At 43.6% G+C, this 23,891-nt stretch overlaps 2 protein-coding genes across 19 annotated transcripts; both read right to left on the minus strand.

Annotated features, from left to right (window-relative positions):
* Positions 1-3,823: 3,823 nt before the first annotated feature.
* lactb (lactamase, beta) lies at positions 3,824-8,103 on the minus strand. 3 transcript variants are annotated; one of them, XM_042109254.1, is made up of 6 exons: positions 7,970-8,103; positions 6,847-6,913; positions 6,558-6,748; positions 6,083-6,398; positions 5,657-5,822; positions 3,824-4,747 (listed from the first exon to the last, which is right to left on the minus strand). In XM_042109254.1, exons 2-6 carry the CDS (start codon positions 6,890-6,892, stop codon positions 4,210-4,212), a joined length of 1,257 nt encoding a protein of 418 aa, XP_041965188.1. In that variant the 5' UTR covers positions 6,893-6,913; positions 7,970-8,103; the 3' UTR covers positions 3,824-4,209. The 3 variants fall into 3 exon arrangements, with proteins under 3 accessions (XP_041965188.1, XP_041965186.1, XP_041965187.1); XM_042109252.1 differs by lacking the exon at positions 7,970-8,103 and adding an exon at positions 7,031-7,579; XM_042109253.1 differs by lacking the exon at positions 7,970-8,103 and adding an exon at positions 7,037-7,577.
* A 1,241-nt stretch (positions 8,104-9,344) lies between these two features.
* tpm1 (tropomyosin 1 (alpha)) lies at positions 9,345-23,669 on the minus strand. Of its 16 annotated transcripts, none has more exons than XM_042109528.1 (10): positions 23,355-23,664; positions 22,820-22,945; positions 22,531-22,656; positions 18,633-18,766; positions 17,368-17,485; positions 16,819-16,889; positions 15,611-15,686; positions 15,116-15,178; positions 14,853-14,922; positions 9,345-10,542 (listed from the first exon to the last, which is right to left on the minus strand). In XM_042109528.1, the coding sequence occupies exons 1-10, from the start codon at positions 23,466-23,468 to the stop codon at positions 10,460-10,462; spliced, it is 981 nt and encodes a 326-aa protein (XP_041965462.1). In that variant the 5' UTR covers positions 23,469-23,664; the 3' UTR covers positions 9,345-10,459. The 16 variants fall into 16 exon arrangements, with proteins under 16 accessions (XP_041965462.1, XP_041965451.1, XP_041965447.1 ...); XM_042109519.1 differs by lacking the exons at positions 9,345-10,542; positions 15,611-15,686; positions 22,531-22,656 and adding exons at positions 11,177-12,553; positions 13,780-13,858; positions 16,283-16,358 and having other exon boundaries at positions 23,355-23,661; XM_042109517.1 differs by lacking the exon at positions 22,820-22,945.
* Positions 23,670-23,891: the final 222 nt, after the last annotated feature.

Genomic DNA, 23,891 nt, shown 5'->3' on the forward strand with positions numbered 1-23,891 from the left:
ATCCATCATCATTAAACACCCTGACTTAAGTCAAAGTTCTCGGCAATAAAGGAGGTTTTATGATTATGGTTACAGCCTTAATATGTAACGCAAACGACACTAAAGCCTCATTGTGGCATTGACACCTCTATACCCTCCTCAACTCAGAATCTTTATGCCTCAGTGAAATGTTCATTCAGGTCATATTGTATTCAGGCAGATCCATGCATGAACATGTTGTGGACTTTGCAGTATTACAGTAACACCAGTTACAGCAACAAAACAGATTGATGTGGAGCCACTCTGTGTGCATTGTCATTTCTTGTAAACCAGGTGACTGCATTTTTAGTAATTTGGCCCACTATTCCAGCTATTCTAAGTGCCTGATTTATCAGGCCATATGTTTGTATTCCAATGAATGTGCCATAAATAGACACACCATCTGACACAAGACACCATAATCATGTGGCCTCCAACTAATGAGCAAAGGAAAGTATAAAACATTTTGATGTAGAAAAGAAACAGTTATGGACTAAAAAAATATATATTACAGTGACCTACTATTGACTTTCTTCTGGTAATTTCCTGGAGATAAATGGAAGATGTTTTTTTAAGCAGGCCACTTGTTACCTAGCCTGGAAAATCCAGACCCTGGTCTAGAAAGATTAAGGGTCTGGCCACGAACAATGTAATGGCCCAACTCGTGGGGCGGCAACAAGCATGCATTTAAAAATCTCACTACAAGCAATTGGATAACACTAGACCATGTTTACTCTATGTTGGGTTTTATGTTGGGCAGCCGTGGCCTACTGGTTAGCACTTCGGACTTGTAACCGGAGGGTTGCCGGTTTGAACCCCGACCAGTAGGCACGGCTGAAGTGCCCTTGAACCCCTCACTGCTCCCCGAGTACCGCTGTTGTTGCAGGCAGCTCACTGCGTTGAGATTAGTGTGTGCTTCACCTCACTGTGTGCTGTGTGTGTTTCACTAATTCATGGATTGGGATAAATGCAGAGACCAAATTTCCCTCACGGGATCAAAAGAGTATATATACTTATACTTATATATATACTCTGAATGATTTCGGACTTTGACGCAATCGGATAACACTACGACCAATGTTTACTGTCCTCCAACGTTGCAGTCTTCATCAATTTAGCTGGTTCCCCGGGATTCAAGGGGTAAAAGTAACGTCAGAGACTAATGTGGAGACACAGCACTCAAAAAATACTCAATAGAAATGCATGGGGCTAGTTTGTCACGCCAATATGGCCGTTGTCTACACATATCCCACCCCTTCCTCGGCAAAACGTCGACATGTGAATACATTGAGCCAATCATGTGGTATGATGTGAATACATTGAGCCAATCATATGGTGTGTTGTGAAGACATTGTGCCAATCATGTGTTGTGATCTCGCCGATGGAGCAAGATTGGTGTCGTGAAGCCTTGCGCACACACATTTCTGCCGAAATGGATACCCGACGAGTGCCCAAAAAGCGTTGTCAAACGGCCGCCGAGTGGAGAGACTTGCCTAAAAGGTAACGTGCATCATTGCTCATTGTCACAGTGTCTCGCAGATTTCCTGGGTACTTGTTACCAGTATAAAATGGGCATGCAGAACACTGGGTGCTAGCTCCCGTTGGACAAAATTTACACAGACATTGGATTTACTTTGATTACTTGATGATGATGATGACTTGTGTTGGCCAAAGGGGATCAAAAGTCAGCTGTCACACCATAGATGATGGTGTTCACAGCAACCCCCAAAGCAAAGATCACACACAGCTTGTGATATGCGCATCAGTCTGAAGTGCCTGTCATATATTGTCCATCTGTAAGTGCAAGTTCCACGAGTACCGCTGTCGTTGCAGGCAGCTCACTGCACCGGGATTAGTGTGTGCTTCACCTCACTGCGTGTTCACTGTGTGCTGAGTGTGTTTCACTAATTCACGGATTGGGATAAATGCAGAGACCAAATTTCCCACACGGGATCAAAAGAGTATATATACTTATATACCGGCTTTGGCAGGGGTTTATCCTGCAATGGACTGGTGTCCAGGAGAGTCTACATCTCTCTTGCCCGTAGCACTATGGCCACCGCACTTAGCACTACGGCCACCACAAACAGGCACCACCAGACATATTAGACTTCATGCCTGGGAAAGGACTAACTCCCTTCCTGGAATCTTGAGGAAAGGGTTACAGTGTATATAATGGGGACATCATAGTGATCCCCAGATGACCAGGATAGGTGGTAGGGAATGTTAAGGCCTAAACAGATTATGGCCTAATGGCTGGTGGACAGTGGGTCTTGAAAAAACAAAACTAAGCTCTGTAGATTTCTCGTTTTTAATGCTGCTATTGCTTCTCCTTTGTCTCTGAGCTTGTATATAAGTATAAGTATATATACTCTTTTGATCCCGTGAGGGAAATTTGGTCTCTGCATTTAACCCAATCCGTGAATTAGTGAAACACAGCACACAGTGAGGTGAAGCACACACTAATCCCGGCGCAGTGAGCTGCCTGCAACCACAGCGGCGCTCGGGGAGCAGTGAGGGGTTAGGTGCCTTGCTCAAGGGCACTTCAGCTGTGGCCCACTGGTCGGGGCTCGAACCAGCAACCCTCCGGTTACAAGTCCAGAGTGCTAACCAGTGGGCCACTGTTGATCTTTTGATCTCAGTAACACTTCAGTTTAGGGAGCCCATGTTAACCGTACATAATTAATATTAGTTCTCAATAAGCGCAAGTAGGTTTTTATTCAACAATTTCTTATTCTTACTGAATAGATGACTTATTCTTGGTAAATCCTTAACTAAATAGTTGATCTTGATCTAAGGTTATTGATATATAGTATGGATCAAAATACAAACTTAATAACGAATTGCCTTAATATGTTTCTATTCTGTCACTTGAAGTTACATATTCAGACAGTGTGTTAGGAGTTCATAAACTATTTCGATCCATACTATATAACAGTAACTATAGATCAAGACCAAGTAATTACTTTTTAAGGATTTACAAACAAAAAATGACCTATTGAGTAATAAGAAATTGTTTAATAAAGACCTAATAAATGATCCTGTTGAGCTCTAATACCTACACATATTAGTGATGTATTAAAGGGACACCAGGCAAGCCTGATGCTTTTTCTCTACGAAACTCCCCCTCTCTCGGTCTGAAGCTCTTTTCCTTTTCTTTGCGGCTTCTGTCAAGGGTTTTCGCTGCTTCTTCGCTGGCTCTGCCATTATACACACGTTTGCAACAATCTCTAGCGTTTTGTTACCCTGCCTGCTTCGGTCGGCGGGTAGGATACACTGAACTTGCAAACGGGATATTCTTCCTACAGGCAGTAGGGGCAGGCGAGAGTCTTCATTCGCCCTGTAACGAGTCATTTAACCATATACCGACTTACGAAGATGAGTAATTAACACGAAAACGTTGCCTGGTGTCCCTTTAATGGTTAACATGTTCCCTAAAGCATTACACTTTTCTCCTAAGTGCACTGTGGGTAACACTGGTTGTGGGGATGTGCTGATTCTTGCAGTGTAGCTATGTTATGGAGAGACTGATCAGTGCTGAGTCTACTGTATATTGGACTATGTTTTCTGCAAAAGTACCATAAAACATAAAAAAATGCCTCTACTTCTGTCATAGGAAAGCCATTGGCAGATGGATTGAATAATACTTAATATTTTGCTCTAATAATTATAAAGAAGAGCGTTTGGCCAGGATGATGTTTATTGATATTAAATGATGCACCTGGTGATAGCATCACCTGGTGGCTGGTGGTAGCATCTTGAAAAGACGTGGAAACATTCTTCTTTGTCCTTTGTCTTGTTTGACTCTATTCCATGATCATGCAAACAACATGTCAGCATTATACATTATTTCAGATTTAATCAGAATAATACTTCAGAGTAATGACATATTTATAAAACGCACCGCAGATGCAACATTCAGAGACATCTCTTACCACTGTTTGATTGACTAAAAAGAACTGTTAATGTACAAAAAAACTTTCAGAAATACAAAATAAAAACAGAAGGTTAAAAAGTACACAGTGTGTTGAATTTCAAGTATCCTGGAACTCCAGCACTTGTAAACAACTCACAAGAATGTGTTTATTCTCATGGTTGCATACACATGCACACACACACATACTTGTGCACGCAGACGCACGCAGACGCACACACACACACACACACACACACACACACACAAAATCCCCCTCATTTACTCCGGGTCTTATCAAACTCTAGGGCAATTTTCAGTGCAGTGGTGTTCAGTCCCACAGACTGCATGTTGGTAATGATGGTGACCACCACACCCTGAGGAAGAGTCTGACCCTGTGCCCGGGTCCCTGCGTCTGCCTCACCATTAAACTCACTCGGCAGCACCAGCAGAACGCTACTGGCGCCCACAGCGCCCCCTGTATGTGAGACGTAGTGCCTGCGGCTCCGGCACTGGCCATATTTCTGCAGCTTCTCCACCACCAGCCAGCCCTGCGCGTACAGGCCGTCTTTGTCCCAGGAGGCCTCGGTCTTGTCCACTGGGGACCAAAGGGCCATGGCCGTGTGGGGCTTGAGGAAGCCAGGCAGGCGACCACTGGGGTCCTGGAGGCTGGCCAGCTGGTAGCTGTAGAGAAGGGCGTTCCCAAACAGAAGTAGATCCCCCGCCGTGGAGAGGAAACCTCCCCCAGCCCACTTGTAGGAGTTGTCCACATACGGGCAATTCACCACGCGGCCTTTCTTATTGAGGTGGTAGTTTCTGAGACATGTACGGGAGTGAGAATGGTAGCGAAGGAAAGAAAGATGGAGAGAAAGCAAGAGAGAGAGAGAGAGACTGATTCATTAGCTTACAGCCACAGCTACCCCATTCTGGATTATAGAGAAACTGATTTCCCATGGCATTGTCCTCCGTAGCAAACAGGACGCACCCCACTGCCACTACAGAATTACAGGGTGGAAAAAGTATTTTATGGACACGGGTTGCCTGGGAAACTCATATTAAACATAATTCAGCTGTCCCTCATGTTTGATCAGGACAAGCTTGTTTGGTGATTCTTATCTCACTTTTGAGCCATATTTTTTCGCTCTACTCAGTGTTATTCTACTCTTTGCTATACTAAGCAAGCCCAGACAACCCAACCCAAGTGATCTAATCCCTGTATCTACTGTGGCTTACCTAGCCTAGAAATCTAGACGCACCCTAGCGGCGGCAAATTAATTTGCTCAGCCTGTACGTCTAGTATCAAACCATAGGGATTTCTATTGGCTGACACTGTGGACGTCATCCAATCACAGCGCTCTATTTTGTTAGAGAGGCGGGCTTAACAGGATAACGACAGTCCTGTAACGGTGAACAACAAGGAAGGTGGCTATGGCTAACGAAGAGCGGTTGTTTCAATCGGCGTTGGCGTCAACTTTGGAGGAGTTGGACTTGTGCTTTTCTTTGAAAGTTGAGCAACACAATGCACTTAAGTAATTCCTTTCGAAGAAGGATGTATTTACCGTTTTGCCGACCGGATACGGATATGGTCGTAGCGCTGGCCTATTGCATGCCTAGGCAGTTTGAAAGACAATTCTCTGCCCGCCCCTTGGATTAAGCGAGGTAAATGGTTCGATTCCAGACTATACATTTCAATGATATAGGATGGCCCGCCAGGCTATGGCTTACCTGGAGCGGTGATAGATGATGGGATCGTTCTCATCAGGGACAGTATTGAGCATGCCCAGTTCACGGAACATCTTGGCCATGTGATCAAGGAAGCGCTGGCCAGCCACCCTCTCCACCACAGCACTCAGCAGACAGAAGGCATGGGTGGAGTACAAGAAGGTGGTTCCTATAGAGATACACAAAAACAAATGCACTGACAAACAACAACAAACAACTAAATACTACATGGGGTATGCCAACTGGAGACTCTACAGTCCTGTATAACCAGAGAGGGGATGTCACATCAGTGTCATGTGGGAATGGATTTTATCCCGTTGGCCCAGCAGGAAAACGCTTCACCATCTTTTACAGGTCCTGCAGTAGCACTTGTTCATATCATAGGTCAATTCATGAGTGATGACGATGACACTGAAAATGAAGATGCACCTGGTTTGTAAATAAGTGGGTCGTTCTTGAAAAGGTCTAAGGCCTGGATGACATTTTCAAAGCGGTCTTTGAGGTAGTACTCTTCCTGTTCAAACTCCTTCTTTTTCTTGTCCTCTTTGGTCTTGCTGGTGCGGTCATCCTCAGCTTTTGCTTTCTCTTTGCTCACAGCACTGTTCTTTTCTTCCTTCTCATTCCTTTCAGGTAGCTTGATAAGGCGTTTGGCTTTCTCCTTGTCCTCCCGCACCTTCTTGGCATCCTTCTCATAGTGGCGAATACCACTCAGGTGAGACAGAATCAGACGTGGTGTTATGGTGACCTGAACAACACCCAAACATTAAACAAAAAGGAAATAAAATAATACATACACCAATACATACACATTTTAAATATGAATCCTAGAAATAGCCTATGCTTCCTAAATCTATACTGTACACAATCCGCACTGTTCTTATTGGCAAATGTTGACAGGACTTACAGCTTCTCCTTCAAATGTTTTCTCAGGGAATTCAGGCACGTATTTCTGGACAGGGGCATCAAGGTCCAGCTTGCCCTCTTCCCACAAGCGGGCCGCAGCAGCTGCTGTCAGTGGCTTACTGATACTGGCAATACGCATCACCGTGGCTGGGCCGCAAGGCACCCGGTTCTCCAAATCAGCATAACCCATTCCTGTGTGGGAATGGTATTGTTTTTCTAAAGGTCTCACAAAACCAAGGACTATTGATTGTACCACAGTTGAGAAGACTTCAGAAAACATCAGAACACACCTTCAGTCCAGACCTGTACGCCATCCACTGACACACCAATCACCATGCCTGGGGCCCCCACCTCATCCTATGCCACAAAAGGTTAGCAGTCAGATCATAAAAGTAGCCTATACTAGAGTGATACCAACAAACTAACTCGATATCGACTAAAACTATTTGGAAATACAGTGGTTCTCCTGTGTACCTGTACCTTTATCCGTCGAACCAGATCTCTACTAATTTCTATAGCTTCAGCATATTTCAAGTCTGTTTGAGGCTCGTAGGGTGTCTCTGCATTGCACGACTCGCTGTTATACGCATGGTGTTTTAACCCAAATGCTAAAACAAATCCGGCCCCTAAACCCAAAACCCATAACTTCGACCTTGTTTTAGTAAATGACTGGTATACACTCTGTCGTTTAAATCCTGTGTATGGTCTCGTTGGTTGTTGGTAAAGAACGCCTTTAAACAGCTTGCCAGAGTAGTTTGTTCGGGATGTCAACAAAGGATAAGAGCGAAATCGTCCAGGACAGTCTTTACATCTGACGTGCACACGTTCCAGAGTTAAGAGTAACACACGCGACATAGTTACCAAACCTCCTAAATGTGTCTAGGACAAATTATTTATCACAGTAACAGCAGCGCTTTAGTTCAAAGGTTGCGAGTAATGTTAATCACATTTGTGAAAGGCTAGGCCAATCGAGACACGTCGCTCTAGTCATCAATAGCTGAATGTCGATATAATCGATGCAGTGGCCTTTCCTCTTGGGGTCACTGTTTCCTCGCCTGTGAAAAAGATACGGTCCGAAAACCACTCCATACGCCCCGTGATAATGAGCAAGAACTTAAGCATGTTCAATATTAACGGAGTTGGAGAGATGTCATCTTGGATTAGGCTGTAGGCCTAATGCAAATGAGCAGCCTATTATTAGTTATGTTGCATATCAGTCAGCAAACAAGACACCTCTATTAAGGAAATGCTCATTGGAAGTTGACACACACACACACACCAGAATAGTTCATTCAAAATAATTCACCAATTATAAATGTCTGCATTGCATGTGAAGTTGAGCCCAACTTGAGTTCATTAGGTTAGTCTAGAGTCATTCCAGAGCCAGTGAAGATGAATTCAATAACGTCTTACCTAATAACAACTTCCCGGCTGGTAAATGGATTTCTTAAAATCCAACAAGCGGGAGAACCAAGCACAACTGAACATATTTCTGGATAACTTTTGCTCCATGGTGAACCCTGCTGGCCAGCTCCTACACTAGGTGACTTTGAGCAGGCCTATCACTGGCTACAAGAAGCCTACAGACCGGTCACGTGTGTAGGCTACTATTGTTTGTTATAAAGGGCCACACCGAAGGTTAGGATCTGTCCTTAAATGTTTACACTAGCAATGGGCACATGTTTAGAAAGTCTAAACACTGATAAGCTTTTCCATTCCATCCAAGAACTTGACCTTGCCTATATTGCAGCACTTTCTCTTCAGTCCACAGAGCGGCCACTTCAAGAACAATTAAGTGGAAATATTAGTAAGTGAACAATGGACCCAAGAGCCCCAAGATTTTACAATTTTAAATAAGAATTGTATAGGCCAGTGGTTCTCAAATGGGGGTACGGGTACCCCTTGGGGTACGTGAAGGCACTCCAGGGGGTAGGCGAGATTTTAAAATATACATATAGGCCTATTTAAAAAGTAGAATCCATGCAAAAATACTTTAAAAACAATTATTTAATAAATATTTCAGGAAAATATAAAATCATAAAATAAATTTTATATTTCAGTAGGCTATTCAATTTCATTATCCTAAAAATTCAGTCCCCTCATACCAGGATGGTTCGACCCAACCTGTCACATGCCACCTGTCAATCACTTTCAAAACTCAAACGATGGAGTCGTGGTTGAAGCGTAGCGGTAATTCGCGCAGGTTAGGGGGTACTTGGCTGAAAAAAGGTTGCGAACCACTGGTATAGGCTACACCCAGATTTCCAAGGTCAGTAGCTTGCATTTGCAAATGGACACAGACTATGTGTGAAGTATATTATAAACTTCCCTTTAAGAAGGCATTTGAGGTGAGGAGGCATTGTGCTATTAACATCCGGTCATTGCATGGCATCTCTGCATGCACTCACCACATTTAGCGGTCACAATAATACAAAACTAACAGCAAGATTAGACGCTATAATGTGACTTGTAAAGATCTTCTCCTCCTCTCCTTGACCGCGTATAGCCTACATAGCATGACATGGGGGTCGGGGTGTGTACTCATGCCCCACTTCAGCTGAGAGACAGCCGAAGGCAAGGAGTAATGAGATAAATGAGCATAATGAGCTCATTTGAGCATAAAGGCAATGAGCTCATTTGAGCATAATGAGCTCATAATGAGCATAAAGGTCTCCAACCCACCTGCATAAGAAGTGGCTGCACTGGTTCCGACACCTTATGCAATGATGGTCATCAATCCAAGAACAAATATATGATAACATCAAGAATGACGCAACAGACCATAAAATACCATAATTTTCCACCAGCCTTTAGAAAACGTCAAACTTGTGTGGTTTATTCATATTTATTAACTTTATACATTTCATATATGACATACATTTCAACATCTACATTTAAAACAGTAAAATAAAAATGTTTTGAACCATGAGCATGAGGAAAACCCACAATGGATTTGCAAAAAAATAATGCTGCCATACATTTTGTTTTGAGTTTACAGTAAAAAAAAACAAACATAAATAATAAAAATGACAATAAAAAACCTTTGGAGTGTAGGCAAGTCCCTTTATGGCCAGGACCAAGGTTTGGCACAAAATTATTAAGAACTGAAATACAATCCAAATTATGGTACTGGAATATTGGCAATAACTTATATCTACCTAGCAACAAGCTGCTAAAACTTGTTTTCACAGTAGCACCAGTATGCACATGAACAACCTAATTCAATGCACACTTCAGAAAATTTCCACAAAAAAAAAAAACAACTAAACGACAGTTGGATTTTCAAGAACTGAATTCGTACAAAACCTATGTGCATAATTTTGGATTTAAGTGCAAAAGATTTATCCCATATTGTCTTTAATGAATTGACAAAAGTATGTGCATGATCAGAATGAAATGACTAAGTGCCCAATTCAATCTTAGCTGAACTACATCTTTCAGTCATACCTAATAAATGGCACATGTTTTTTCAACCTGATAATTTGTCACAATGATGTTGGGGAGGGGAGGGGGGATAAACTCAAAGAACTACAAAATGCAGACATCATTATGATGATGCTAAGCTATCGATTGGGCTGAGTGATAGTGTTTCTCTATTTGGGCCTCTTTCAAAGGATTCTTCCTTATCCATCTTCCTTTACTGCTCTTTCGTTGGTCTCTGCTGAAAGCAGGAATGGTGCAAACGGGGTAACGGTAAAGCGCCTGGTTATTTCTCTCTCCACAGTGAAGTGCAGAGAAGAGAGAAAGAGGTGGGAGGGAAGAGTTCATGGCAAGCGAGGTGCAAAATAACCACAAATCATAAACACAAACACAGGGGAGTAAAGGTGGAGGGGCACTGGAGGGGAGCTGGTGGGAAACTGGAAAGGACTGCGGGTGGGGAAGGGCTGGCACACCTCTGGCTTTTCACATATTATTTAACTCCATTAGAGTTTGGTCCAACATCTGGTTCATTTCAAGGTTCTCTTCTTTAGCATGTGAAAGTTTCTCTGTTAGAACATCAAATAAAGAGACATTTTTAAAAAATATGCCATACATGATAAAAAAAAAACAAATACATGCAACTGGTTCCATAAGCACACTTGTTTCCCTTTTTAGCACTCCATAAAAGGCCCAAACTGTAGTTGTTAAATAGTAAGCCGTTTGTGAATTCAACAGTGATGTCATATAGTTAACTCGAGTGTCACTGCTCATCCAGACATTCATGCATAATAAGCTAACCAGAGTGCAACAAAATTTCTGCTGTCTTGGTCCCTTTGTAAGACCAGTAAGTAAGCCTTGCAGCTCATCTCATCTTCCAACACGCAGCATGCTTAATATGAACAGGATGTTAAATTGGAGACATTACTCCTAAAGCGTGTATTAATAAACAGTAGACAGTTCACAACACAATATTTTGGAGTAATATAAAGTGTTGCACAGTATAAGTGTTTAAAATACAATGTTCATCTCAATTCAGACACACGGTTAGTATGAAGGCGTGTTATGTGTATAAACCCGTAGTTAAGACGCAAAACATCCAGATTATGTTTAATCCTCATTCAAGGCCAGTCTAAGTTCGTTAGAGAGAAGGCGGTTTTTCTCAAGTTGCTGGTAGAGGCGATCTAGCAGAGTGCATCAGGCCACAGAGCAGATGAAAGGCAAGGGAGCAGGAAGGAGCACATCAGTGGCAGAGCAGGCGAAAGGAAGAAAGGGGGGAGAGAGAGAGAGAGAGAGAGAGAGAGAGAGAGAGAGAGAGAGAGAGAGAGAGAAAAAACACACAGAGTGAGGGAAAATCAGTAATCAGTACAATCACAGGATTGTGAGGGAGAGAAAACCTTTGGTGTTAAATGAGTATTAGTTCACATCCACTGGTATTTTCATATGCTGTCAATGTTAACACTACATACTGTACGGATGCTGGCGGGGATAAGGCAATGACACTTCGGACACCTGTTACTATGGACACAGCAGGCACAAAGTCGCTCATTACCTGGCTGACAGATGAGACAGTTGCTCACCCCAAACTACCACAGGGTCTCACCTCATCGACTCACTGAGAGCCTGAGTACTCAGCTACAAGTCATCCAGTGATATATGGGACAGCCATTATTTACTGGACTATTTTCAGTGTATACAGTATATTATAAGCATGTTAGAAAGAAAGAAAGAAAGAAAGAAAGAAAGAAAGAAAGGGCTTGACTCAAAGGAGTGTCATGAGCAAACAGGACAGTCACAACCCCCACTTCCCTCTTAACTAAGGTGTTCTAGCAGCAGGTAGTTAGCCCCAGCCTCTATCTTGTCTCCTGATATGGCCAGGGAAGACAGACTCGCTCATTGAAATTGCTGCCCATACAAAACCACATTATTTGTACAGGCACCAATACCTGATTTGCATTGCATGCAAAATACAAATGACGCCATCCTTTCTTAAATCTCCTCCTCATGAAAGAATAGATTATAACAGTAGATTATAGTACTTTCATTGCATTCTCGTGAGTAATAGACTGCAGTAATATCATTAATTATAAGTATCACCATAAGAGCTGGTTAAATGTCCCTACGACTAATAAAGTGTTACTTAGCAAAAGGTATTTAAACGTAATGGCGAATCTCCAATGTGACTCTGGTACTGGTGAGGGGGGTCTGAGGAGTTTACATACATTTCCATACAACATTTTCACCATGAGCAGAACAGAATGTAAACAGAGGAACAGCCAAAAAGGGAAGGGTGAAATAAGGAGAGAGAAGTAGGTTTAAATACAAGGAAGAATGTTTTATTTATACACAACTAAAGAGAGAATGAAAGGTTCTGTACAACAAGCGTGACACACAATGGTGATGGTCAGGTGCAGACACATAGTGTCACAGAAAAAAAAAAAAAGAAAAGAAGAGAGGGATAGGGAGAGGGATGAGAGAAGGGAAGGGTAGAGAAGGCAGGTGTAAAAGAAAGGGAGGGGCAGAGGGGCCACTCAGCTGGAGAGGCGGCGTCTTTGGACAGGTGGAGAGTAAACAATTTATCTGTGCGGAGGAAAAGAAGTAAAGACAAAGTGATGGAAGGGCCTTGTGGAGTATGAGGGAAGGTACCTTTTCCAGCACATTCACTCGTAGGCGCGCGCACACACACACACACACACACACACACACTCTAAGGTAGCATTAGTTTTCTGATCCAACATATCTTTATCCACTCCCATTCCTAACGTTTATATCAACATTTTCCTAGGATTTACAGAATCATATGTGGTGCCAAACGGTGTCTAGCATAACACTATGAAAAGAGTAGCCTAGCATTCAATGATTACAGGAAGAAAACTAAAGAGGAGCTTCCACTGACCACACTGAAGGAAGAGGTCTCTCTTCTAATCAGAAGTAGACCACGTTAGTAATGCAGGAGCTGAGTTACTCAAGAAGAGTATATAAGAGTACACACACACACACACACACACACACACACACACACACACACACACACACACACACCTCTGTGGTACAGGAAGCGAATCTTGTACGTTCAGAGCAGACCTGTTGCATTGAAATGTCTCTTGCTAATCCAGTGGGGAAATTTCAACAAAGCATGCAGGATTTATGGGCCACTAAGAGGTTACCTTAACTCAGGAAAGGAGGGGGAAATACATTAATTTGAAAGGTGTAAGATAGACATATTAAAATTATCAGAGATTACTTTTCCAGTAAAAAAGTAATATTATTAAAAAAATAAATCATTATTTCACATCATTGCCGTTTTCTGCGCTCACACCAAAATAGTAAAAATATGGCTCCAGCTCTAATTTTTTAAAATGGGCTCTTCCCTTGGCGACAGGATATGATGTCATACTGTACATAGCCATCAGACGTTTAGCAGTTAGTGGAGAGGGGGGGGGGGGGGGGGTGAGAGTGTGAGGAAACCACTTGCTAACAAATCTTTTAGACTGGCTAAGAAAAAATAGTTGAGCTACACAGACTTCTCTGTTTTTGCCTTCATGACATGACTACACAATATGAAACTATCCCATGATACAAATTCAGCTATGAGGACACAGAACTAGAAGCCATTGTTACCGTATGAGAGCAGAAATGCCCCCTTGTGAGAACAGAAAGAGCAGATGATGGTTTGAGAGGATGAAGATTTAAGAGTCAGTATAGGAAAGGGCAGTGGAGGGGTAAGAGGGGCAGGTTGTTGTGGGGTCAGGGGCAGGGTGGGGCAGAAAGAGGCACAAGCAGACACGGCCAGGACGATGAATTACATTGAAGTCATGTCGTTGAGAGCGTGGTCCAGCTCCTCGCTGATGGCTTTGTACTTGAGTTTCTGGGCATACAACTCGTCTGTGGGTGGAGTGGGTCAGGGGGTTGGGGTGGGGTTTTGGGTTGGAGCAGGGTGGTGGAAGGGGAAGGGTGGTGATGGTGGTGGAGAAGGAAGATTGGGAGAGGGTGACGATGAGGAGAGGGGTAGCGTGTCCATTCCAGCAGCAGAAACCAGGGTGAGAAGCCCAGAGAAGTGGAGGCAAGAAGACAGCAGGACAGAGAGAGGACAATGGGGGAGAAACAGAAACAGAAAGAGTGAAAACAGAAAAGCAATTATGAAACCAAATATAGAAAGGAGGAAGTGGTTGTGGAACGTCACAGATGGGGGCGGAAATATGGCGAGGGAGGCCCTGTCAAATTCCTCAAGCGCACCAGGAAATACCGGCATTGCCCAATAGCATCCATACCTAACTGCACCCATATACAGTCATGCAGATTCCTCAGAGTCAGTAACTGAACTGGCATCTCTGTGAGAGATTCCTGCATCCCCATTGTGGAAGGCTGGACTTTGAGCCCCAGCAGCCATAAATCAGATTACTCTTAACTAGCAAGTGCAAACACCACACTGACCTAATTATGAAAACGACTGGGGATGTATACGTGTGAAGTCAGCTGTGTCTAGAACGCTTAGCACACTAAAACGTCAAAGGTGGCCACAAAGACAAAGTCATAAAAACTTCAACATGACGCTATCAGTGTCATCAGCTCTACACATTTCAGGTTTCCGGTCATGAACATAAGGATGTGAACCAACGAGAGCTTTCTTTAGTGGAAACACTAACAACGGAGGAAAGAAGAGATTGTTTCAGCATAGCTCAATTAGCAAAGAGAAAAAGTGGAAAAGGCTAAAGCGGTAGGATTTATAGAATAAAATTTAGATTCAGTGTGACTGCAGAGACTGTGGTCAAAAACCAGGGTGCAATTGCTGAGTGAACCATCAATGTCGACGAGCCCTCAGCTCTACGATGGTGTTCAGGAGAAACCCCTGTGTAAGTGAAAGGACAGACGGTCATACCTTCCAGGTCATCAATGGTCTTCTCAAGCTTGGCTACTGATCTCTCAGCAAACTCGGCACGGGTCTCAGCCTGTGGGACAAAGAGACACACAAACGTATCACCCAAACAGCATAGAAAAACATTCATTCATTCACTTTCTTTTTTATTTACTCCTTTATTCACTCTTTTCTTCCTTCTGGCACACCTTCACCAACCCCAACCCACACACACTATCTCTCGCTCTCTTAAAGGACACAGTCCAAAGGTGAGCCCAGTAACTTGCCTCCTTCAGTTTGTCGGTGAGGACCTTGATCTCCTCCTCGTACTTATCCTCCTTCTGAGAGTACTGTGGGTAGAACGCAAACGACACAAATGTCAACAGTGTCTCCACATTCCTAAGGAGCCACTCCCTATGATGGAGTGGGGTGGGGAGTGGAGATGGCTCCCCTCCAGGTACACTGCCATAGATAGCCACCTCACCCACCATTCAGCTTTGGTCAGGCTATAGCTAACCCAATTAGCCTTTCTACATGCTATATTTTCAGTACCCTGGGAACTCATATTAATGAGACACACAGTCCTAAGGCAAGACTAAAGAGTTAGACTACAATGTAAGTTTACAATTTCATGAGACAACACGAGCAGACTTGATTCAAATCCAAAGCAGAGTTGTCATACTGGTCAGTTTCAGGTCCTCCTGGCCAGTGTTTTGAGCAGGAGCTGGAGTATGTCCAGGGGATGGGGGGGGTCTGGAGAGGCTTGGGGGCAGGACACCTACCTTCTCAGCCTGGGCCTCCAGGGACTTCAGATTGTTGGTCACGGTTTTCAACTCTTCCTCAAGGTCAGAGCATTTGCTGGTGTTTCACACAAGAGGAGCGGAGGTACAGAGAAGAAGGGAGGGAGAGGAATGGAGAACACCACAAATGGCAGGGGAAGACCAGGGAAATAACAGAAGCAGTTGGAGAAAAGGAGAGGTAGAGCCAGAGAGACAGAGAGTATAAAAATAAAACATAAAAAGAAAAAAATGTGAATAAGACCAGGGCAATTAAACTGTAAGGGAGCCAAGAAAGTCCAAACTCAGCAGGAATGTCACAAGAAAAATATCACAAGGCCATGGCTAAATATATATACACACATACACACACACACACACACGATGCATATTTCCTGAAACACAATCATTAACCTTGCCGACACCACTGAGTTATTGTTAATCATGCAGCATTCCTGCTAGGTTAGAGGAGCCAAACTAAATGAGTTTCAAAATAAACAAAACAAAAATGCGGAGAGAAAAAAAAGATGGAAAAGAAAGCCAGGCAACCCAAGAAGCAAGCAGGAGAAAAGCCTTTGTTAGCAGGGAAGTTAGTATGGCGGCAGCAGACGCACAGGAGAAGGCGACTAGGTAGGTCACAGGACAGGTTGTAGTGAGTGAGCGTTAACCCTTTAGTACCTGATTTTGAGAAGCTTGTAATGACTTTGTGGCCTGGTCCAAAACCTTGGCCTCCTCCTCTGATTGTCGGACCACTCTGTTAATGTAGGCCACGAGGAGGGTAAGGCCAATCAAAGCCCGGGAACACATGCGTGTTAATAGTCCATGCGAAACAAAGGAAACAAAAAATACCAATAGTAATGATGACCAAGTAAAAACATGTTAGTATGGCGTCAGTTGTAAGTCCACCATAGGTCACACATTTAGCTTCATCTCTGTGGTGGGTTAACTAAATACTGATATGCAACAGATGGGTGTTATGCAGGAGCAATGGATTGCTGGTGCCTCCGTGCAGCTACACAATGTAGGCTACAGTAGAAGTACAACAGCAACACCATGCTCTAGCACATGCAGCAAATCAATGAGTCCAACAGAAATTACTAAAACATTGATCTGACAACTGACAAATTATAATAAGTATAATAAACTGTGTTTGCGGGAGAAGGGAGTGGGGGTGTCAGCCGTGGGGAAAAGCCTCCATCCTTTCTCCATCTTACCTCTCGGCCAGCTCAGCACGCTCCTCAGTGCGCTCCAGTTCACCCTCAACAATCACCAGCTTACGGGCCACCTGTCAGCACACCACACACTAGTTACAGCCTACCTAGCCAGCCCAACAACTTCCAACACTAACTATACTGAAGCTTCTCCATAATAATCTATAACATGCAAATGTGGAAAAGTATACAACTAAGTTATTGCTGAAAAAAAAACATGTTCATAGCACTAAATTAAAGCTGATGATGCTAGCTGAAACAGATACAGACCACCGTGAATGATCTTAAACATCACCTAGATAGTGGAGTCTTGCACTATAAATACACACAGCTTCTTTAAACTATGGGGAATCATGGAATGAGACTGAGCAGTGGCAATGTAATGTTATACCATGAGTATGTAAGTAAGTGGTATCTATGCATGACAGGGATGGTTGTTTATTTACAAACAGTCATCAAGCTTGGAGTTGCTGACATGTGTCTGGCTGCACAGCGGGTATCAGTTACAGGGAGATTGGCAGAGGCCAACCTACCCAACTCCATCCCACTCACCTCCTCGTATTTGCGGTCGGCCTCCTCTGCAATGTGCTTGGCCTCCTTCAACTGGATCTCCTGAAGCTCCATCTTCTCCTCATCCTTCATAGCTCTGTTCTCAATGACCTTCATGCCTCTGGAGAGAGAGAAAGAGAGAGAGATTAGAAGTCAGGCTTTCCTCTTGCTGGGGCTGTAACTTGACCCCAATCAATATCCCCATCTGCACCATGGCAACAGGCCTGCCGGCAACCACCTACACACTCACTCAAACAATCCAGTGGGCAGACATGACAGAAAACATAAAATATCACATTATCAGCACTCCTGGGTGGTTGGAAACGAGTAAGGGGGATGTGGGTGGTGGAGTGTTAGCCATCGAGGGGAAGGTGGGCGGGTGGGGGTGGGGCACTGCGATGGTCACTGGCACACATGAACGTCAGGTCAGGTCCACACACACACAGTGGCTCTATGTTTAGGCAGCAGGCCCTGTGGAGCACAGAGGGCCACTGTGTGCTGTGGAACAAAGGCAGGGAAACACGGCCTTGTGCCCCGTGAATCACTGTTTATTCTCGGCCTGGCCGTTTCTCCTTAACCAGCTCACGTCTGCAGGCGCTGCCAATAAACACCAGCGGCCGAGTGTCAGCTTCCTCGGGGCACACTCACAATGACTGGCCACACAGCCCCACATACATCACCTTTCATGTCCAATTACTGCTGTGGAAAATGCTTCAGCTACAACAGCAGACACTGCCCTCATAGAAGGCCATGATCAATTACGAGTGGCTCGAATGAAATCACTTGTTGTCGTTTTTTTCCCCTCCCCACTCTTTCCCAGTTAAACGGCTTTTAAAACATTGACATGTCTTAAGTGAATGAGTGAATGTAGGTCTGCTGCCACTCAGGGCAGGTTTCAGTTAAGCACAAACCAGCTGTGAGAGACTGCAGAGGAAGTGGGGACACACCAATACATTTCTCTCAAAAGAACAGTCAAGAGCTGACAACCGAAACCACAGTGGGAGGGACCAAAGAGAGTGACAGAAAGAATGAAGAATTTGAATCCAAAGAAGAAAAAAATGAACGGATACAAGCACTAGTGTGACAAAACAAAAAACAAAAAATCTTAAGAAACTGGTCTTAAGTAAAAGATGGGCGGGAAAGCAAACGGAAAGATGAATAGGTAGAAGCAGATAGAAAATCAACCCCAAACATCACAACATTGCTGCTATGCCACTGGTTCCTCCACAGGCCCTGTACAACCCCCCGCAGCTCCCGCCATCGCTTACCTCTCACTCTCATCTGCGGCCTTCTCGGCTTCCTCCAGCTTCTGCAGAGCGGTGGCCAGGCGTTCCTGAGCCCTGTCCAACTCCTCCTCGACCAGCTGGATGCGTCTGTTCAGGGAGGCCACATCCCCCTCGGCCTTTGGGAGCACACCAATGGCTGTTATGAGTCAATCTGCAGAGGCCGTGGATTAACATACCTGTGTCCACCCTGTGCATACGCACGGACGGGCGGGCACATATGGGCAATTCAACATATTTACACACATACACATTTTGAGTGTTCATCATTGTCATAAAGGATGTGGTTGACTTTTTTGCATGCTTGTTGGCCTCGCTGCTAGGTGTGACTGACTTGAACTGATGAAACAGCATGTCAAGTTTATGTCCAGTTCCCTAGGTCATCTGTCAACAGAGGAGTGAGGGCCTAGCCCTGAAGACCCTTCCAACACTACTTGTACACGTACACACGCACACGCACACACACACACGCACACACACAGTGTGTATCTGTGTGCTGGCTGTGGCGACTGTTGAGGGGAGGGCAGGGCTGAGCTTTGTGCATTATTACTGGCCTCTTGAGAGAAGCTGAAGTCACTGTGGGCTGCAGAGACTCAAACCCACTGCCTGTCAGAGGCAACACAGGCCTGTCCAGGGGAATCACTCCTGCCTGTTTTAATAACTCCAGCTTCTCCTGTCTGGCCCTATTGTAAATGGAGCAACCTCCATTGTGTGGAAGGTTTATCTCCAAGGTCATAAAAATACAAGTAGCCAATTATTTTCAAACCCCAATGAATTTGCCTGAGCATATAAGAGACATCTTTGAACTCGAGATATCAGCTATTTGCACTGCACTTGTAGCATGGGTCCGTGTGTCATGATCAAACTGTATGAGGTCAATAAATGCATTTTGAGGTAGGCCTACTTCCTGGCGTAATAAGGGAGCTGAACTCCACTGAAGACTCCCATACAGTGGCCTCACGCACGTGCTATTTGCAGCGTACGGGCAAAGTGCATCTTGTGTTGTCAATTGAGATAATGAGGACGTAACGCAAAGATAAACTGACAGTATCTAATGCGGTCATCATATGCTTCACTGAGCCACTAACAAACCACACCCTAAAGCATGCCGTCTTTTTTTAATAGACGCAAGAGGCTCATTATAATTTGCATCTTAACCACCAATGTAGTTAAAGAGTTGGCAAGGAGACTGATGGCATAGACCACGCTGAATTTGAGTGAGATAGCTGTGACCGACCGTAGCCTCAGAGAGGAAGGTGGATCCCCATGACTGTTTGAATGTGCTACACCGCGGCTTGCTTGTCCTTATATGGCAAACTAACTTTAAAACGGTGGTTGTCAGGTCCCAAAAGGCTCTCCACTGAGCACGGAGAAGGTGAGCCTGCGTTTAAATCAGTCATAGCCTAAATATTAGGCCTTCAGAGACAGGCCAAGATCAATCCGACAACATCCCTCCATCACAGCAAGATGCGTTGCTGGAATGCAATCTTACAACCTCTCAGCCTACTAAAGAGTAATTAATTAATTCCACCAGGCGGGTTTTACCATCCAAATACCCCACCACAAGTCACCCAGGCGGAATTAAAAGAGGTATGCAAACCACGTTCAAACGCCCACAGCACTATCGCCGTCAGGTTTCGTAGCCGAACCCACTCTAATGAATTTAGCGATTATTGAAGATGCTCATGACTCATGAGACAGGGGGTAAGACGCCGCGACCAGCCCATTTCTAAGTTAGTGTGGAATTAACGCTTAGTATTTCGTACGGTCCTAACAACACACCAAGGGATTTCACTCGAATTTCTGCAAGTCTTCTATCTCATAAGCCTGCCGTACAGGTAATCTGTTGCTGTGGGAAAATACTAAGGCGTGCGCATGTTATATTTAGCTGGCTAACTAGCTGGTGCGCTGCACAGCGGGGTGCAACGTAAATACCGCTATGTCACAGCACCACATCATCTTGCACTGTAGGGTACCATTAAACATATCTACAACCTCAGACTTGAAATGCATCTCCCTATGAAATGACATGGATTACAAAATTGTTAACGGAAAAAATAGAAGAAGCGGATACAATCGTTACTGGTGGTGCTACTTTGTATCAAATGAATCATTGAAGGCTTACGGTTTCTCTGGCTTTCCTCTCCAAGCCCAACTCCTTCTGCAACCTTTCGGCTTTCTCTTCAGCACCGTCTGCTTGATCTTGCAAGGATCTTATTTTTCGTTTCACAGCTTCCAGTGATGTTAGTCCTGCCATTATGTTTACTTTGTCTTAAAATAGTAAGCTATGATGAATTTCCCTGAAATTTCCACAGAGCGCAAAATCGCCCTGGAAAGCAAGACACCGACTAAATAACAGCTCAACGCTGTACTTGCCTCGAGACGCTCAGCAACGCCTGCATTTCACCGGAAGTAACCATGTTTTCATAGCCGTGTGTAAGAAGAGCGAATATGCTAAAATTACAATTAAATGCTATTGTTTAATCAGTAATTTATTTTACACAGTGGTTGATATATTTATAAACAAATAAAAACAACTGTAATATTTGTTTATTTCAAAAATGCATTTTCTAAGTCACGCCTCCGCATTACCGTGCATTAACCTAATGCATTCCACTAGGTAAGCTATGGACCTCCGTATTGTTATTGTGCGCCCTCTGCTGTAGGCTAGTGATTTGCGCTGTGCAAGAAAATTCTACTGCGCTCTTAACTTGGATAAACACTACATGGTCTGTACAGCCCATTAAACATGCGAAACTACGAAAAGTAAATAAACAAACAACACCATTATTACCTAATAGGCTACATAACATAGTAGGCCTAGACGACTTGATTCAGCTTCATTGAAAACTTCATTGTAAGGTAGCCTACCCATTTTTTCCAATAGGTGGTACTTCAGGCTTGTATAATGTCAAGTTCAAAGATATATTTCACGAATTTAGTCAGATAGGCTATAGAAGCTCACTTTTCATGAGCTCGTTAAACACTATACATTACACTTGTAAAAAAATCCATGTATTTAACATGAGCATGATAATATATCATAGCATACGGACAAAAATCTGCCATTAATCATCTGCATGATTGTAAATCACTACATATAGTAGGCCTACAATATAGGCTACTTGTCATATTACACTACACAGACACATTCCTTTCATGGAGTTTTTTTGCACATTGACTCACGATTTAATTGGCTATTATCAACTTTTAGACTGTCCTGCTGACTTAATTAATAGGCTAGATGAGATCTTAACTTTTCGGATCAGGGCGTAGCCACTGAAAACATAACCACCATTTCAATAATAGTCCTGCGACTGAACCTAGCTATTTAAAAATAAAAATGTCTTTTTGAAACAAAGGCAAGAACCGAATAGGGAAGGGACAATTTAGAAGCGGACAGCCCAAATGTTAGTCTTTACCATATAAAGTACTGAGCTAAATGTATCGGGCTTACAATCCAGTTGAGAAGATTCAGCATCCATTTCAAGGGCAATAATGTAAATGCTGTTGCTGTAAATGTAGTTGTAGCAAGTTTGCCAAGTGTCGCTCATCTCATATGACTATGGGCTACTATCAAAAGACAACCACATCCTTTACGACGGTGAAAGGTGACTCTTTGGTGACACCACTTAAAACATGCAGTGCACAGAAAATACCTTGTGTAACATGACAGTTCTTACGGATTTTTTTTCGCAACAGATTTTGACCTTATAGATCATTAATTATACATTAAGTAGGCATACCAGAGAAATATATTCAATGACATTGTTTAAAAACTGTCATTTCACACAGCAGGACACTTGGAAATATGGACAACTTGTGGGGAAAGCAGTGAACTGCGAGAATGGTGTGGCATTCTGTGGTGACCCTTCATACTTACGTCTGTGGCTTTCTTCTCTGCGAGTTCCAATTTCTCTTGGGCATCTTTAAGGGATGTAGAATATTTGTCCAACTCATCTTCAGTGGACTTCAATTTCTTCTGCAGTGCTACCAGGTCATCTTCCAGCTGATTTTTTTTATTATTATTATCGTGTGAGAGGTCAGAAGGGTGAACAGCAGGAAACAAAGCGTGTGCGCGTAGAGGACGCGAGGGAGGCAATGGACATGGACAGAGGAGAGAGAAAGAAGCAGCAAAATTAAAAAGAGGCAAAGATGCACACGTGGAATACCTTGGTGGCCGTCTTCTCGGCCTCAAGCAATTTTTCTTCAGCAGACTGGAACTCCTCATGTAATTTATCTCGCTCATCTTCGGTAATACGCAATTTCTTTTCCACATCTCTTAATTCATCTTCTAACTATACATGCATGTAAACAGTCAGCATTAGGCATACAAGACATGAAGTCATTCGAACTAATAATTAAACAAAGTGTCTAGGTAGCAACATATCTATTTCACTGTAATACAATCACTTATAGGATATACTGTAAAATGCAATACTGATGGTGATTAAATCACAATTGATGACAAATACGCTATTCAGTATCATTCACAGCACAGATGCAAACTATGTTATCCCACACGAAACACAAAAGGTAGTCTAATTCAAACGTTTAGTTCTTTCAAAATACTATATTCCATGTTTTGAGCAATATTATTAAATCCACACCGGATGGGTAGTCCACTCAGATCGTGATTTAGAAGTTAACTCGCCATCCCTCGCTCTTTTCTATGGTACACATTTATCTCCCCCAAATAAAGCCGACCTGTTTGCTCCTGTCCTCCGCTGCTTTCTTGTCGGATTCAGCCTGCTCCGCTCTGTCCAAGGCATTCTCCTTGTCGAGCTTGAGCATTTGCATCTTCTTCTTGATGGCATCCATGGCTGGTTATTGTTTGTTTCACTGCACCAAAAATCTCCGAAAAGTTAACCAAGGGGGATGTGAGGCAGCGCCGGTTTACACTGAGGCGACTGTGTCGGACTGATGGCTGAGCTGGAGTGCAAGCGTTTGCAAGAGTAAGTTCAGTCAAATATGTACTTCCACAAGGGGAGCGACTGAATTCCTTGGGACATTCAATACTTTTTTGGAAACGGCGCTTGTGGGTTCCTTCCCCATGCCCTTTCTTTTTTATGGATCTGCATGGCGATTCGCTGTTGCCAGACACTTGACCGTTGATATGACTATATATGGGATGTGATGTTCCAACCAAGGAGGTAAACCTCTTAAGACGGCTGTGTGTATTGCTAACGCCTCAATCTGTACAAGTAGACTTCGCAGTGAAAAGAATCAGAAGTGCGGCGAGAC

Source organism: Alosa sapidissima, chromosome 11 (assembly GCF_018492685.1).
Source record: "Alosa sapidissima isolate fAloSap1 chromosome 11, fAloSap1.pri, whole genome shotgun sequence".
Taxonomy (NCBI): domain Eukaryota; kingdom Metazoa; phylum Chordata; class Actinopteri; order Clupeiformes; family Clupeidae; genus Alosa; species Alosa sapidissima.

Bases quoted from the DNA above. Each gene is read 5' to 3' on its own strand.
- lactb (XM_042109252.1), bottom strand. From the start codon at position 7,411: ATGTCGCGTGTGTTACTCTTAACTCTGGAACGTGTGCACGTCAGATGT. The intron at 6,914-7,030 runs GTACACAGGAGA...TTTGTGGCATAG, and splicing joins TTCGACGGATAAAGGTACAG to GATGAGGTGGGGGCCCCAGG. The intron at 6,749-6,846 runs GTGTGTTCTGAT...ATTCCCACACAG, and splicing joins CGTACAGGTCTGGACTGAAG to GAATGGGTTATGCTGATTTG.
- tpm1 (XM_042109528.1), bottom strand. From the start codon at position 23,468: ATGGATGCCATCAAGAAGAAGATGCAAATGCTCAAGCTCGACAAGGAG. The intron at 16,890-17,367 runs GTGAGTGGGATG...GTGTGCTGACAG, and splicing joins CCGACCGCAAATACGAGGAG to GTGGCCCGTAAGCTGGTGAT. The intron at 14,923-15,115 runs GCAAGTTACTGG...TTTGTCCCACAG, and splicing joins TCACCGACAAACTGAAGGAG to GCTGAGACCCGTGCCGAGTT.